Source organism: Cajanus cajan, chromosome 6, assembly GCF_000230855.2.
Source record: "Cajanus cajan strain Asha chromosome 6, NIPB_CcT2T_4, whole genome shotgun sequence".
Lineage (NCBI taxonomy): Eukaryota > Viridiplantae > Streptophyta > Magnoliopsida > Fabales > Fabaceae > Cajanus > Cajanus cajan.
This window is the reverse complement of record NC_138522.1, coordinates 3,382,117-3,397,713: the sequence shown is the minus strand read 5'-3', so window position 1 is coordinate 3,397,713 and position 15,597 is coordinate 3,382,117. Positions and strand designations below refer to the sequence as shown.

Genomic DNA, 15,597 nt, shown 5'->3' with positions numbered 1-15,597 from the left:
TGAACCCAGACAAAGATATCTTACCCAGCACGTGCAATGTAGAGAGTGAATTTTGTCTTTTTACAACAAAGTTTTCTATGCATGTATGGATAGAGATTGGAACATCTGTAAATATGAGAGATTAATTTTTTTTTCGAGACTTAAAAATTATTATAGTTAATTTTGTTTCTTGTAACAATTTCTTTATATATATGTATGTATGGCTAGAGAATCAAACTTACTTAAAGAATTTAACTATTTATGGAGTATGTTGTACATTGATGATTAAAACTAGAGATTTGTAGTGGACTTTTGAGACCCCTTTCATACACTCTTAGTCTTATCCTGATTTTCTGTCACCACATGGTCCCTCCTTCCCTCTGTCCCCTTTTTCCAATATCTCTTTCTATGACAGACAAAGTCGTTCAATTATATCTCTTATGATTTCCCTGCACTTTCGCTGACATTCATCTCTCTTCATTCTATTAACTACCCTGTCTTCTTCTCTCTCTTGATTCACAATTTGAATTGAATTCATACAGTATATAGGCCTTCCTCATGGCGTGAAATTGGGGAGTCATGGTAGGTGCCTAACCCTCAGACTCTTTGAGTTTTGTGTGTAAAGGAATAGAATAATAGATAGCCATAGGTTAGCCTTTAGAAAAAATAATTTTTTTGCCTTTAGAAAAAATATTTTTTTTCTTTTTATTTCCATCTTTTCTATCTTTGACCAGTGACCCCTTTGATGTGTAAATGTTAAAATCGAGGTAGATGGGAGTGGAAAGTGAATTCTAAGCAAAGCACTCTGTCGTAACTACTTTTCTGTTTTCTTTGCAAGTTACTTCTTAAGGTTAAACACCTGGCTCTCATATTCTTCTTTATAATTCTGGGTTTTGCTTAAAGAACAATTTGCCACCCTTCCCTTCTTCCTCTTATTCCTTCCACTGACAGCCCCAGATCCAACTCTGTTCAGGCTAAAGGGTTTTGGGAAATGGTGTTCATGGTGTTGTGTGAGGGAATAAGAAGGTGCAGCTTTGGCTAAATTGTGGATGGACAGGAGGAGTTGGCTATGGCGCAGGAAGTCTTCTGAGCAAAGTCCAGGTGAAACTGAGAGTTCTGGTTCAATGTCATCTCATTTAGAAAGATTCTCTGATGATCAGGTACTAGCACCTTTTTAGTTGCATACATTCTTAAATTGTGTTTTGCATGTTATATTTGTTTCCATCTACCTAAATAGTATCTCTCTTTGTGTATTTGTGGTGTACTGAGTTCTCAGGATAGTAGCCATTTTTGGAAGTGAGTGTTGTAATCTTTATTGAGGGAGATAAAAATAGGGAAGTTAAAATGAAATTGAGGAATTCTTGACCAAGAATGTAACCTTGTCCAAACCAAGCTAATTTTTCAATTTCTACTAGTCTGTTGCTTCAGATGATTTGAAGTTTCTAGGAAGGCTTAAAATTGTTTGGTCTGCAAATTTCACATGAATATAAGTTTCTAAAGCTTACAGACCATTGATTCTGTCTTCTTCTTTTTTTTTAAGTATGAGATATCTGTTTGTTCGAATTATTAAGTCCGGGGATGGACTTGATGAATATGATGTTCTTACTATGCTGTAAAGGTATACCCTACCGAAACTACTCCATCTCCAGAAGTCACGTGTGAGGCTGCACCAAATGATGAAGAAGCTACTGATGTGAAGACTCTAACAGAAAAGTTATCTATTGCTCTCTTAAACTCTAGTGCAAAAGAAGAATTGGTAAAGCAGCATGCTAAGGTTGCCGAAGAAGCTGTCTCAGGTATATATGTTGTTTGACTATCTTGCATACCAATAACTTTTGATTTGACAAACAAATTTATCTAAACAAGAAATCTATTGAGGCATTGAGTAGTTGCAATCGATTGTGTTTGCTCAAGTGCCGGTCTTGTTATGGTTTATGAAAAATGGATATCTAAAATTATCCTAACATGGTAAAGGGAAATACAAAAAATGTGCTTGATCTAATTGTCCATGATTCATATCTAGGGAATCCATGACTTATGCTCTAGGGGGACTATTGGGAAGTTTAATTCAAATTGTTTGAATGACATGTTTTCTTTTAGACTAAGAAACTTCATTAATTAATGAACTAAGCTACTTTTATATGTTTTTTAATTAGGCTGGGAGAAGGCTGAAAATGAAGTGTTGATTTTAAAACAACAACTTGCCGCTTCAAAACAGAAAAACTCAGTTCTTGAAAACCAAGTTAGTCATCTTAATGGGGCACTCAAGGAATGTATGAGGGAGCTTCGACAAGCTAAAGAAGAACAAGATCAAAATATTCATGAAGCTGTTGTTGGTAACTCTTGTGGTGTATCAGCTCGTTCCGATCTTCACCAGAGGCTTGAAGATTTGGAGAAAGAGAATTCCAATCTTAAAATTGAGCTACAATCTCGACTCGAGGAACTAGAATTGAGAACCATTGAGAGGGATTTGAGTACTCAAGCTGCTGAAACAGCAAGCAAGCAACATTTGGAGAGTATAAAAAAGGTGACTAAGCTTGAATCCGAGTGCCGTAGACTGAAAGCTATGACTCGCAAAACATTCTCTGCTAATGATCATAGGTCTTTGACTGCTTCTTCAGTTTATGTAGAGTCTTTTACTGATAGCATGTCAGATATTGGAGAGAGGCAACTGGTAGTTGAAAGTGATATGCGGAAATTAGGAGGCTGGGATGAGAATGAAAGCGAGCCAAGCCACTATGACTCATGGTCATCAACTTTAATCTCAGAACTTGATCAAGTTAAGAGTGAAAACACTGCTGAAAAAAACTCTATAGTCTTTTCAACTGAGATCAATCTGATGGATGATTTTCTTGAAATGGAAAGGCTTGCTGCATTGCCAGATACCGAAAGTGTAAGCGGTTTTCCTGTGGTAGGTACTGCATCTGACCAACTTAATGTTGGCCATGGCACAAGGAATGCTGAAGTGGAAGCTATGGTTCAAAAGAATGCTGCATTGGAAAAGAAACTAGAGAAAATGGAGGCTGATAAACATGAGCTAGAGATGGATCTAACCAAGTGCCAAAAGCAGCTTGAAGCATCACTGAGTAGGGTGACGGAAATGGAGTTGGAGGTAGCAGAGCTTCAAACTAAGTTAGTTCTTGCAAACAAATCAAATGAAGAAGTATTTGAAGAACTCAAAGCAACTCATAAAAAGAAAGAGATAGCTGAGTCAAAACTCAGAGTTGCTCAAACTGAAGCTGAAGAATTGGTTTCAAAAATTTACTCATTAGAGGAAGAGATCGAGAAAGAGCGAGCTTTCTCTGCTGAGAATTTGGCCAGGTGTGGGAAGTTGGAGGATGAGCTCTTGAGAATGAACCATGAAACTCAACTCCAGCAAAACACTGAGATTATGCCCGGAGAAAGTGTTAATAGTGAGATGAAGCAGGTCAGTTTTGCAACACACAATGGGAACTCCATAATTTAAGCCTTCTCTAATGTATTCTATATTGCTTACCTTGACTGGCTAATAATCTCTATCTTTTTCTATGATGAATATTGTCAAGTGCATGATGCTTAAAGCTCAATTTTAGTTTAAATATTAACACGTGTGGGAGGCTCAAATTACAGGTTTTTCGGAATTGTATTTATAGTTTGTTTAGATAAAGGCTTAAAAGAGTTTCAGAAAGTTGCTCTGATGAAAAAAAAAATCTCTTTCCGATAAAAAAAACTTTCAAAAAACTATTTTAAACTTATGTCCAAACACATTCTTAATGATTAATAGTGTTCGATTTTACATTCGAAATGTTTAAACTTCCGTTTGACTCAGCAACAAAACACAAGCTTTTCAGCTGAAGTGTCATGTTGTGATAGCTACAAACCAAACACAAACTAAGTTGCTAAATACAAGTGAAGCTTAATATTTTGCATTAACAATATTATACTCGAGTTTTTCATAAAAAAAGCTTGACAAGTTTCAATGCAGGAGAAGGAACTAGCATTGGCTGCTAATAAATTTGCTGAGTGCCGGAAAACCATCGAGTCTCTAGGACTGCAGTTGAAGTCCCTTGCAACATTGGAAGACTTAATACATGATTCAGAGAGCCCTGTGGAGTTAACTTGTGAAGTTACACCAGGCTCCCAAAATGGTGGTGTGCAGCTGAAGAAGTTACATAGTGATGATTTGAGTTTGTCCAAAGGAGATTCTGAATCATCATCAGTTACACTAAATCCATCTATTACCCATGAAAAAGCCCGAAATAGTTTTGGTAGGTTCAACCCACGAAGCAAGAGTGTAAGCAGAACAAGAGGCCACTAAAAGATAGATAAGGTGGAGAAATAAATAACTTTGTAAACGTGGTTTATAATTATTTAACGTGTATAAATCCAAACTTTCTTATCTATACTATATACATAAATCTGGAACAATTTCAAATCTAGTAAATATCACATCAATCTACAGTAATATTTATAAAAATAGATTATCACAATAAAGATATATAAGTCCAGTGGAGTGTGATAACTTTTTGAAAGACTGATTGATAGTACTTTTACAAATTATTTATTAATAAAGGGATTTTTGAAATATATTACTAAACTGATGCACTTAATGGTGGAAAATCATGCCATTTTTCCTATTTTTTTAATTTAATGTAAATCTTACAGTGACAGTAATGTTTTAGAACGCACTACTGAGATTCATACGGTGAGCATGGAATGTTAATGCTAATAGTGAATAGCAGTTTTTGTTTAATTTAAGTTTAAAAGTTGTTTAAAACATTTTTTGCTTCATTTTATTTTATCTTAGAAAAGCTGCTGAGAATACATGTGTGTGGATGTTTAAAAAATTAATTTAATTTTTTTCTTTACATATTTTTTTATGTAAAATGAAAGAACAACATTAAGTACACTTCTTATCCTTGTAGTCATTGAATAAATAACATTGAAGTATTTTCAATATTAAATTTCAGCATTAAATTGTTCATTGAATATCTTTTAACACGGGCGTCATATTTCAAACTTACTAATTTAATGCCTGATTTTTTGGTTATAGAGATATGTTTATTTTTTTTAAAAGATATGTACTGATTTGGTCAAAGTTATAAAGAGTAAAAACAGATATAAAATTTGAAAAATATATAAAATTTTCAAATTAGATGAGTAAAATAATAAAAAGAAAATGATATCTCTAAGACTATTGGACACTGATATGAAACTAATAACATGTAAGAAAATTTTAAATTAAACATTATTATTTACTTAGTAATTAATTGAAAATTAATAATACTCCATTCGAAACAATTAACTTTACTTGCCTTGTCAAAATATGAGATTAAGGAAGATACAAATCAGAAATAGAATTTTGTAAGTACAATATTGTGCCGCAACAACAGTTCTCGATGCGGCACAAACTTAAATTTGCTGGCATCAAGTTTTGTAGTAATAGTAATATTATTTAATACATAAGTATTCTCTAAATTTTTTAATTAAATTTTCAAACTAAAAGGTTGTAAATAGATTTTTAAAATATATATCACAAATTATTATTTTCCAGTGATTTCAAGCCATAATAAACTAACTTTACTAAATTATAAAATTTTTAATAAATAAATTAAATATATCATTATAATTTTTTGGTTAAGAAGTTTAATTAAAATTTTTCAAAAAAATTCATGATCACTCTAATGTATTAAATCATACTAGTACATGAAATCCACCAACAGAAATGAAAAGGAAAAGGAAAAGATGCGACAAGACTAATTAGCTTCAAACGACATGCTATTGCTACTATTCTTCCTTCTCAGCAGATCATAGTAAACTTTGGGTTTTCTGTACTCTGACATGCATATACCCTGATATCAAAATAATACCACATTATGATCACGATTACACAAATTAAAAGTAAAAATAATAATAAAAAAAAAAACAGAAAATATTGTTTGAAACCAAACTAACCTGCATTGCAAATGCCAAATGGATCAGTGTAGCTTCAGACCAAGGCCTTCCAATAAACTGAAGCCCAATAGGCAAACCCAATCTATCGAATCCAACCTATTAGGTACAAAACACACACATAGATAGCATTAGCATACAAGTAGCATCTAAAATTCTCATAAAATAACATATGATGTAACTAACTTAAAGAAAAAAAATATAGAGTCCTTTTTTTAAAGTTAAAAAAAAAATTTTAAATAAATACTTTTAAAAAAATAATTATTTAAGAAGTAGATAGAAATTGTTTCTTTAAAAAGCAGAAAATTGTTTATTCTAAAAGAAAATTAAACAAACACATTAATTATTTTATTTAAAAAAACACTTTTGTAAGAAAAGAACTTAAACAATTAGAGCCACAATGTTATTAACACTCTCTTTAGAGTTAAAAAATAATGAGTCTTGCTTGATTTAGTGTTGGGACACATTAAATGTTGTGATTCTCAAAAAATTTCAACAAACAATAAAGAGTGTGAAAGAAGTATTGCTAATATTTTCCAAAGAAAAATATATACCGGAACAGTAACAGCTGGAAGTCCCAGAAAGTTTCCTGCTATGGAGTAACGAACAAGTGCAGCTGAAAATGGTGGCAAAATATTCAGATTTTGCTAGGCATGTCGGTGCTTGCTATTATTAATGCTACCAAAAACTTCAAAATAACTTATGGTATGTTTGGATGAGGAATTTTACAAATTCAAGAAATTTTAAATTCTTGGTATTTGAATTACTTTGATTTCAATTTCTATCATTCTTAAAATATTTTGTTTGGATAAGTCAATTTAAATTTCTCAAATTTTAAATTGTTGGGTTGGATATGATAATTTGATTCCACCATGGTAAAATTGATTTTAAAAATATATTTATATGTTGATTTTTTTAAATTAAATTTTATAAAAATAAATATTAGCTAATTTTTAAATATTTATAATAATTTTTAAAATTAATATTAGATAATATTTAATAATTTTAAAAATATTTTTGAATATTCAATAATTAAAAACTTGAAGAAATAAGAGATAAGATAAAATATATAAGTGAAATAAGAAAAAAAAATATGAAGAATTTCAAATTCTTACTTTTTTGGGAGAATTTGAAATTCTACTATTTCAAGGAATTTCACAAATGCTTGAATTTCAAATTCCTTATAAATTCTTCGTCCAAGGTATTTCACCTCAAAGAATTTGAAATTATTTAAATAAATGAATTACTCCATTTAAATTCTCCATCCAAACACACTATTAATGTTCCTAATCAAATGAATTTCATCTATACTATACCTCCATTCACGTAGTCAAGTTCACCAGTCTTCAGGGCATCATCTTGAATGGGATATGCAGTCACACTGTTGAAATTCATAAATATCATAAATGTGTTACCGAAGTGTAAAGCTAGTTAGTACTCATCAAAAGAAACCGTTGTGTGAAGTTTGAGAAAACAGGACAAACCCTGTCGTTGGTGAGACAATGACATCTGCCTCAACAAATATTTTCTTGTGAAATTGCAATTGGCGATTCCTGTTCATTTTTCAACAAAATGTCATTAAAAAAACACTACTATTAGTACTATAGGAAAAAGATTCCACAAATTCCTATTATCTCCAAAACCAGTTCTATTAGTAAACTTTCTCACAACACTTTTGGGAGATGCTACATTGCTACCCAAGTTGACCAAGTAGTAGTAGTGTGTCAAATGTGTCAATTTATGATGCACATGCTAGAGAGATAACAATTTGATTACATAAACAATATTGAGTACAGAGAGGAATCATGTCTACAATTAACAAGATCAAGATGTTGTGTTTGCTGAGTACATTGTGGCTTTACTCTAACAAGTTAACTTTTATTACCATAATTTATTGGCCTCATTTTTTCACATCTTACCTAATTCTTTGAGCTTTAAGATACTCCAAGCCGCTAAAAGCACCATAGATGCTTTGTGCTACCCTTACGTCCCATCCTAATTCTGCAAAATTCCTTTGGTAATAATTTGGTGATGTCAGCAACCGTACTCCTCAATCTAGAGGGCAATAAGGAGCAAAGAGTTTATAAGATGGCATACTTTTCTTTAAAAGAATCAAGCGCAGTGGAACACTCAGATCCTATTGTTGTATAATGTGCCAGCCGCATTGCTTCTATCTCTGGTATGGTCACATCTACGATCTTGTGTTAATAAAATAAGAAAATGAAAACAAAAAAAGTTAGCAAGCTAGCAAGTTGTTTTGTGCTGTTTTTCAATGATGGGTTTGGTAATTTTATTTGAGGTGCTTGGATGATTTTCTTTCTTTAGTAGTCACCATTTATTAGCATTTTTATATTTTGCAGTACCTTCCAATTGTATTGATCCTGAAGCTTGTTCAAAGTTTTGGTACAGCATATTCTGACATCATCACTGCAATCATCAAACCACTAATTGAAGGAAGTAGTGGTTAAACAACATGATGTTAGAACAACCTATTTTTTCAATATTGAGGAAGATAACGCTATATTTATAGCTGACAACACGTGTCTAACCTTCCCGTATTTTGCTAACTTGATGCCAGATATGGACTTTGTCAAGCTCAGCCGTGGAAGATTTATCTTGGTCTAAAGTATTGCACATTAACATTACAAATTCTAAGACATTATCACTATAACATTAGAAATTCAAAGATACTAGATAAAAGGTTAAACTTGGTATGTAAAACTTTAACGTGTAAATCTAATCATATTGATATTTGAAACATGAGAAGGCTGATCAACGATCAGATCCATTAATTTGAAAACAAGATCTTACCAGTACACTGAAGGTATGAAAATATGGAATTTCTCCACTGATAGCTGCATAACTGTAAACAGTGAAAAAGTAAATGCTGTAAAACCTATCTTAAAACTTCCTTGAAGAAAGAATATCATTGCAAAGAGTACTAACGCAATCAATGCATCCTCCACAGTGCCTGCTAGTATTCCAACCATCCCAACTGTCCAGTTTAGGGGAAGAACTCTGGATGTAGTAGAAGAATGAAGATCATTCTCCTAAGTCATTACAACCTCCAAGTATTTAAACATGTTTAAACAAAAAGGAATACCTACCCATCATGAGGTATACGTTCAAAAGTTGGTTTTAGACCAACAACACCACAAAGAGCTGCTGGCATTCTTACAGATCCTGAATAGATGAGCAAACATCATAGTAATTCACCAACTTTTCTATTGTGTTTACTCTTAGTATTCATGCACTACTGAAATAGATTTACCTAGAAAATTCATATACATGTTCAATGCAACTAAGCAATAATGAATGCTGATTTGTCTGGTCTTTCATGTACAGATATAAATCAAATACCTCCCCCATCAACACCAAGGGCAACAGGACACAGTCCAGCAGACACCAGAGAAGCAGATCCACTAGAAGAGCCTCCTGCAATCTTATTTGTATCATACGGGTTTCTAGCTGGCCTACAAATAAATAAACAATTTTCCCTTGTCACCAACTAGTTCAATGTACATTCATTGATACTTAATTCTGAAGACAGTATACCAAAGATGTAACATAATATGTATTATAACAAATGATGCTCTTACCCATAATGTGGATTTATTCCACTGGTTCCAGACCCAAGTTCATGCATATTGGTTTTCCCAACAAGTATGGCGCCGCATAATCTTAGACGCTTAACGCAGCAGGCGTCATCTTGACAAGGCCTTTCTTTGTGCAGCCATGTTGTACCTCCTTGAGGACAGCATTTTTAGAAGCTTAAGTGAATCATGAAATCAGCAGCTTAATCATTTGAATAGAAGACACCTCGGAGAGAAGAGTGACACTTTACACTACCTGTTGTTGGATATGGCAAACAATCTATCTCATCCTTGATAGCAACAGGAACTCCATCTAGCACGGAGATAGGTTCCCCTGCAAAATAGTATTGCATCAAATGAGTATCTGAACATAATTTAGGATAAACCATAAAGAATAAGTGTCACAGTTATTAGATTTCTTTACTACTTCAATTGTTAAATTATTATTTCCTGGCCTCCAATATTAGAATATAGTATTCACGAGATTTGTACCATTAGCAGGGGTGTAAGCAGAAGTGGGGCAGGGAAAAGGTAAGTACTAAGTAGCATTCATCTTACTTCTGGATGCAGAAAGCATGAGTATTCATAATTATATATTTCAATAATAACCACCCTATCATATGAAATCATTTAAAGACCGAAGAAAGTCTTTGTTAGGATACAAATAAGATTTCACATCAATAAAACAAGAGAAGAAATAATAATTTATAAAACATAGACATACTCCAATAACTATGTAATTTTTTGGGTGATAACCAAAAATAAAATCGAGAGCTTAGATTCGAAGCAGACAAAATCTCACTATTATGGACTTGTGTGTGAAATAATCCTATATAAAAATAACCAAGTTATAATCCTATCGTTGTGGAGTTGTGTCAAGTTATAATCCTACCATTGTGGAGTTGTGTGTGAAATAACCCTCTCTTCTTTGAATTCGTTGACCAACAAGGAAAAAAAAGGTACACATATTCCAATGATATAAATAAAAGTAAAACCGTGAAAACTTAGATCCAAAGCGGACAATATCTCACCATTGTGAAATTATGTATAAAATAACCTTATAAAAATAACAAGTTATAACTCTCTTCTCTAGATATAAATATCCCTTCAAACAAGTAAAAAAATGCCCCCAACAGTCTTCTGATATTGAATTGAAACTTGAGTTGCTGTGAATTACCTCTTTGATAACGAAGAGTTGATTCAGTTGCTTGCCTTAGTATATCATCAGCACTATAGTGAATAAAGAATCCCATTTGGAGTGCGGGTTTTGTGGATTCATCAATAGCAGCAATAAATCGTTCTGCAACCTGTGAACATGGAAGTTAATGAACGGATTAGTACACCAAAATTCATAAGTCAAAACCATTAGAAATGTAAAGGACTTGAGTGAACTTCATGCATGCAAAGTGTTGATTGAGTGAACACAGTAATGACATGATGGCAACAAGACAAAAGAATATTAAAAGATGAAAATACCATGATTGGTGTTATGTCTCCTGAGCAGTAAGCTTTAGCATAATCCATTATTGTCCAGCGACAGAATGGAGAATTGGTTCCATCATCAAGTGTTTCTTCTGAAGTTTTAGGCAAGCAATCTAGTGCAAGATGAACTTTTTCCGGTGGAGATAAAGAAGAATCTAAGCATTTGACTTCTTTTTCTTCAATGTCTGAAAGAATAAACAGAAATCATGATCCACTTTCTCTTAAGGCAACCAAGGCCAAAATTTTGCAATCAAATTTCAAGTCCATATGCTCTCTCAAACCTTCAAAATCATGCAAGGGAACAAAGAGAGGCGATTCCTCGAACTCTGCATTTGTGATAAGCTGTGGAAAATGGAAATAAAAGAAAAACACTTTCTTACAGATGTTCTAGAGAATATATATATATAATATAAATTAGACTCAAAAGTTTAAAAAGAGGGTATGGAATTCAATCTTTACTGGAACAGAACTTCATGAAATGGAATATCATGGAGACATGGAACAGGATCATACCCGGTGAATAAGATTGTTTCCCTTCAATATGAACAGTAGCAAGGTTCCAAGTATTGGAAACTCCAACAAAAAGGTGAAAATCTTGACCAAAAGACCAGTCATGCGTGGAGCTGTGATGGAAAAGACATCAGCATTTTGTGGATGTGCATGACTTTCATCCATCATGATTAAGACTTCATATCAAAAACTCAACTTAAGAAATCAAGGACATTAAAAGCTCAAAAAAAGAAATATATGTCATTGTTAAAACTTAAAAGTCAAAACGCATCACATGCAGACCGGTTCTAAACATCTGATACAGTGATACTCTACTCTCAAAAGAATAAGACATCAAGAAGCTAGAAAAGAAAGAAAAAAAAAGACAATGCATGGTGAACCTTTGACATTGGCTTGGAGGTAGAATTCAGTGCTATAGGGGCCTAAGTCCACATCCTTGACGGGGGTGTAAACCACACCCTTTCGTTTCAAGAACTCCATTAGCAAAGAAAGAGTGATATTTGGTGTTGGACAGAAAGAAAAGAGAGAGTAAGATGTCAGAAGAATAGCAGTTGGTAACTAATTATAGGAAAACTTTGGCGGAGATTGCTAGAGGAATGAGATAGTAGTTCAATGTGCTTTTAACCATGCATTCTTAACTGTCACGTTGATGGATAGAATCTGGTATGAAAACTAGTAACCCAAGTGGTTTGCGTGAAAATGGTAGAATTAATGATAGTAAAAGTGTAAAACACCCCCTCATGACAATTTTGGTTTCCCTTTGAGAATTGGTATGAAAAACTCAACTACTTTTGCATGAAAAGCACACTTTGGAAAATTTCCACCTGAATTATACGGAAATACCAATCTAACCCCTTTTTTCCTTATTTACACATTACAAGGTCAGATTGACTTCCACAGCTAGAATTTTCATGGGCTAATTCTACTCTTGGTTCTCTACTTCAATTTAGTAATTTTATTATTTTTGAGAATTTTATCCTTCCATTATTTTAATTGTATATAACAGAAACACTATCCCGACAATACACAAGTGTACCACATCATGAATGTGTTGAAGAATTGAAATGACAGTGTAAAAAAGTGACGTGTCAGCAATTATTAAATTCGTGAAAAAGAATTAAGAAAAATTTTACCAATCAAGAAGGTCCAAATATAATTAAACTAATTTGTTTTTAAGCCTAGCTGCACTTTTGTCCGGTATTTCATGAATTTTTTCACCAAATTTTTAAGTTGTACATTTTTACTTAATTTTCATAATTTTACATTTTTTTAGAACATCCACATATTTTAAATTTCAACAATTATATTTTAACTTTTTTTCACATCAAAGAGAATATAGGTGTCACATGGTTATTAGGATGAGAAAAGGTTAGGTCAAATGAGACTTTGAATATATAGATTATGTTTATTTTACAAAATCAAAATTTAGGCCTAACATATTATTTATTATAGACTTTTTTTTATAGGCATAGTCTGATCTTTTTAAAATCTGACCTGACCTATTAACATATTTAAAAATATATTTTATATTAATAATGTTAATTAGATCAATAAATTTTAATTTTTTAAAAATTAACAAATTTATTTTTAAATATGTCATTACAAATTATTTTTTATTTTACGTAATAAAATATACTTTACTCAATATTATTAAAATTTTAAAATTTAAATATATACAATGTTCCAAAGAGGGGAAAAAATGAATCATTTTATATTAAAGAAACAATTTGTGTGTACCACATATGTTGGTATACACTCACACATATGTCATAAGTCTATAAGTCTATAATAAAAAAAATCATATAAAAAATATTTAAAATATTTTCTATTTTTAATTTGGTATATTCTAAATAACTTACTCATATTTTAATAAATTAAATAATTATGATAATAATTTATAAATTGAAAAAATACTTATTTTATATGAGATGATTTCAGAGTGTCGAGTATATATACAATGTCACAAAGAGAGAATAAATGACATTATTTTGTGTTAAAGGACAACTTATATACATGTACACTCATGCACGTGTTATGATGAAAGAGGTTAATTTTATTAAAAAAAACAATTATTTAAATTATCTCATTTGACATACTTTCAATAATCAATTCTTATTTTTAAAAATTAAAATAGCTATGATAATACTCATTCAAATTAATGGTTTAACTATAGAATAATTTAGTAATTTAAAAAAATGTCAATTATTTAATATAGTCAGTTTAATACTAATATAATTATTTATTTATTAATATTATTAATAATATATAAATATTAATTTTATATTATATTATATAATTAAATAGGTTAGTCTATCAGGTCTAATAATTTTTTTTTATAAACTTAAGCTTAATATTTTTAAATAAATAATTTTTTTTAAAAATCTAAACATGATATTTTTATTAAAGATGTCAGATCATGTTAGACTTTAAAAAGGCTAAACCATTAACTTCTATTTAAGGTTGGCCTATTTCCATTGTTAGCAGTTATTTATAATAAAAAGTTATTTCAATCTTGGTAAACATAAAAACAAAAATTATAAAGATGTGAAATCTTTTGAGTTGCTTAAAATTTTACTATTAGAATAAAAGTGTAGTGAGTTATTTTTTTTTTAGGTTCGTTCCTGGAGTATCCAGGGCCGACAGCAGTGACTAATCTCCTCGCTACGTTGGAGACACCTCAAAGGGTGGGATAGTTGGCCCCAAGATTTAACGCGGCTGCATACACAAGGCAGGATTCGAACCCCTGACCTTGCTTAAACGTGGATCAACCTCTACCGCTGAACCACACGCTTGGGGTTCCACACGCTTGGGGTTTAGTGAGTTGTTTATAAATTAATAAAATTTGATATAATGTGAAATCCAAAGAAAATAATAAAATACATCTTTAAGATAAACCTATTGTGAATGATATTATCATGTTAACTTATAATGTGACATTTTGACAATTATAAATCACATTAACGATTAATTTGATATATAAATGTAACATAATATATAAAGTCATGATCAAAATATCACATTAGTAATTATCGTGTCATGTCAGTAATTAATTAATAATGTCAAATGACCAACTAACAAGATAACAAAGTGTAAGACATTTTAAAATTTGTGATAAAATATGCAATTTTAAAATTTTAATGATAAAATTCATAAAACTGTAATACATGAGAAAGAAAAAGTAAAATTTAATTTTTATTATTATTATGAATGCTTCTAGGGTAAAAGATTATAATCTATAATAAATACAAATTACAGCGGGAGTTAATGAGCTGCTGCTTTATCTTGTTTTGATCTATTTAAAGAACAGTATTATTTGTGTCTAGTAAAAGGATTCTGTATCTTGTAGCTGGGTGGAGTGTGCAGGTTGAATGTTGCTAATTCGGTAGAGCCTGCTTCTGGCACTCCATTCTGTATGATTACGAGGTTCCTTCTGTTACTATCTGTTTATTTTATTATTTTTCATCGTAACACGCACCACCAAAGTTAATGCAATTTACTATCCGAGTTGTTTCAACATTTATAGTGGTCCACTGAAAACGCTGCCTCACATGACCTTGTCTTTGTACTATTTCTCTTGCTACAAACTAAGCTTTCATTCCTTTGAGTTTGCATGAAAGAGTGAAAGACCAGTAAGTTTTGCAGATACGTGAGAAAAGTTCAAACAACTTTCATGATTATGACATGCCATGGTTTTCGTGGGAGTGAGTAGTTGTATATTATGATTCAACTACTAGCAGTATCATAGTGTAAAAGAAAAGCAAACCATTATTGAGTTTTGTTAATAAAAGTGCTACCATTTTTCTTTTTCAGCTACGGCCTTGTGTGTTGTCTGTATAAAAATACTTCAATGATGATCAAGTAGGTACAAAATAGTAGGTAGGTTGAGATGGATGAGATTTAAGCAAGCATATTATTTTATTCCCTTTCAATGGCATTGTTGTTATAAACTGAAGGGGCATTAAAAACTTGCAACATGCATGTTATTATGAAAGGTGTATATACAAGAAAGATGTAATAAAATTGTTAAATTATGACGACTTTTCCTCCTATAATTGTCTCGTTAAATTTAGTCAGAATTTGCATTTAATTATACAGCTAAAAT

At 31.5% G+C, this 15,597-nt stretch overlaps 2 protein-coding genes across 9 annotated transcripts; one reads left to right on the top strand and one right to left on the bottom strand.

Moving 5' to 3' along the window:
• The first annotated feature begins 305 nt into the window (after positions 1–305).
• On the top strand, positions 306–4,393 carry LOC109804275 (filament-like plant protein 3). Of its 6 annotated transcripts, XM_020366082.3 has the most exons (6): positions 306–561; positions 751–829; positions 953–1,139; positions 1,598–1,775; positions 2,136–3,406; positions 3,944–4,393. In XM_020366082.3, the coding sequence occupies exons 3-6, from the start codon at positions 1,029–1,031 to the stop codon at positions 4,274–4,276; spliced, it is 1,893 nt and encodes a 630-aa protein (XP_020221671.1). In that variant the 5' UTR covers positions 306–561; positions 751–829; positions 953–1,028; the 3' UTR covers positions 4,277–4,393. The 6 variants fall into 6 exon arrangements, with proteins under 6 accessions (XP_020221671.1, XP_020221666.1, XP_020221670.1 ...); XM_020366077.3 differs by lacking the exon at positions 751–829; XM_020366081.3 differs by lacking the exon at positions 751–829 and having other exon boundaries at positions 937–1,139.
• Positions 4,394–5,603: 1,210 nt separating this feature from the next.
• LOC109804011 (fatty acid amide hydrolase) lies at positions 5,604–12,143 on the bottom strand. Of its 3 annotated transcripts, none has more exons than XM_020365740.3 (20): positions 11,876–12,129; positions 11,499–11,671; positions 11,267–11,327; positions 10,980–11,170; positions 10,681–10,810; positions 9,760–9,837; positions 9,510–9,657; positions 9,271–9,383; positions 9,018–9,093; positions 8,857–8,928; positions 8,722–8,773; positions 8,460–8,531; positions 8,274–8,354; positions 8,008–8,108; positions 7,830–7,922; positions 7,395–7,463; positions 7,227–7,291; positions 6,465–6,526; positions 5,914–6,009; positions 5,604–5,810 (listed from the first exon to the last, which is right to left on the bottom strand). In XM_020365740.3, the coding sequence occupies exons 1-20, from the start codon at positions 11,973–11,975 to the stop codon at positions 5,715–5,717; spliced, it is 1,929 nt and encodes a 642-aa protein (XP_020221329.1). In that variant the 5' UTR covers positions 11,976–12,129; the 3' UTR covers positions 5,604–5,714. The 3 variants fall into 3 exon arrangements, 2 of the variants coding, with proteins under 2 accessions (XP_020221329.1, XP_020221331.1); XM_020365742.3 differs by having other exon boundaries at positions 11,499–11,608; positions 11,876–12,119; XR_014434465.1 differs by lacking the exon at positions 6,465–6,526 and having other exon boundaries at positions 11,876–12,143.
• Between the last annotated feature and the right edge of the window lie 3,454 nt (positions 12,144–15,597).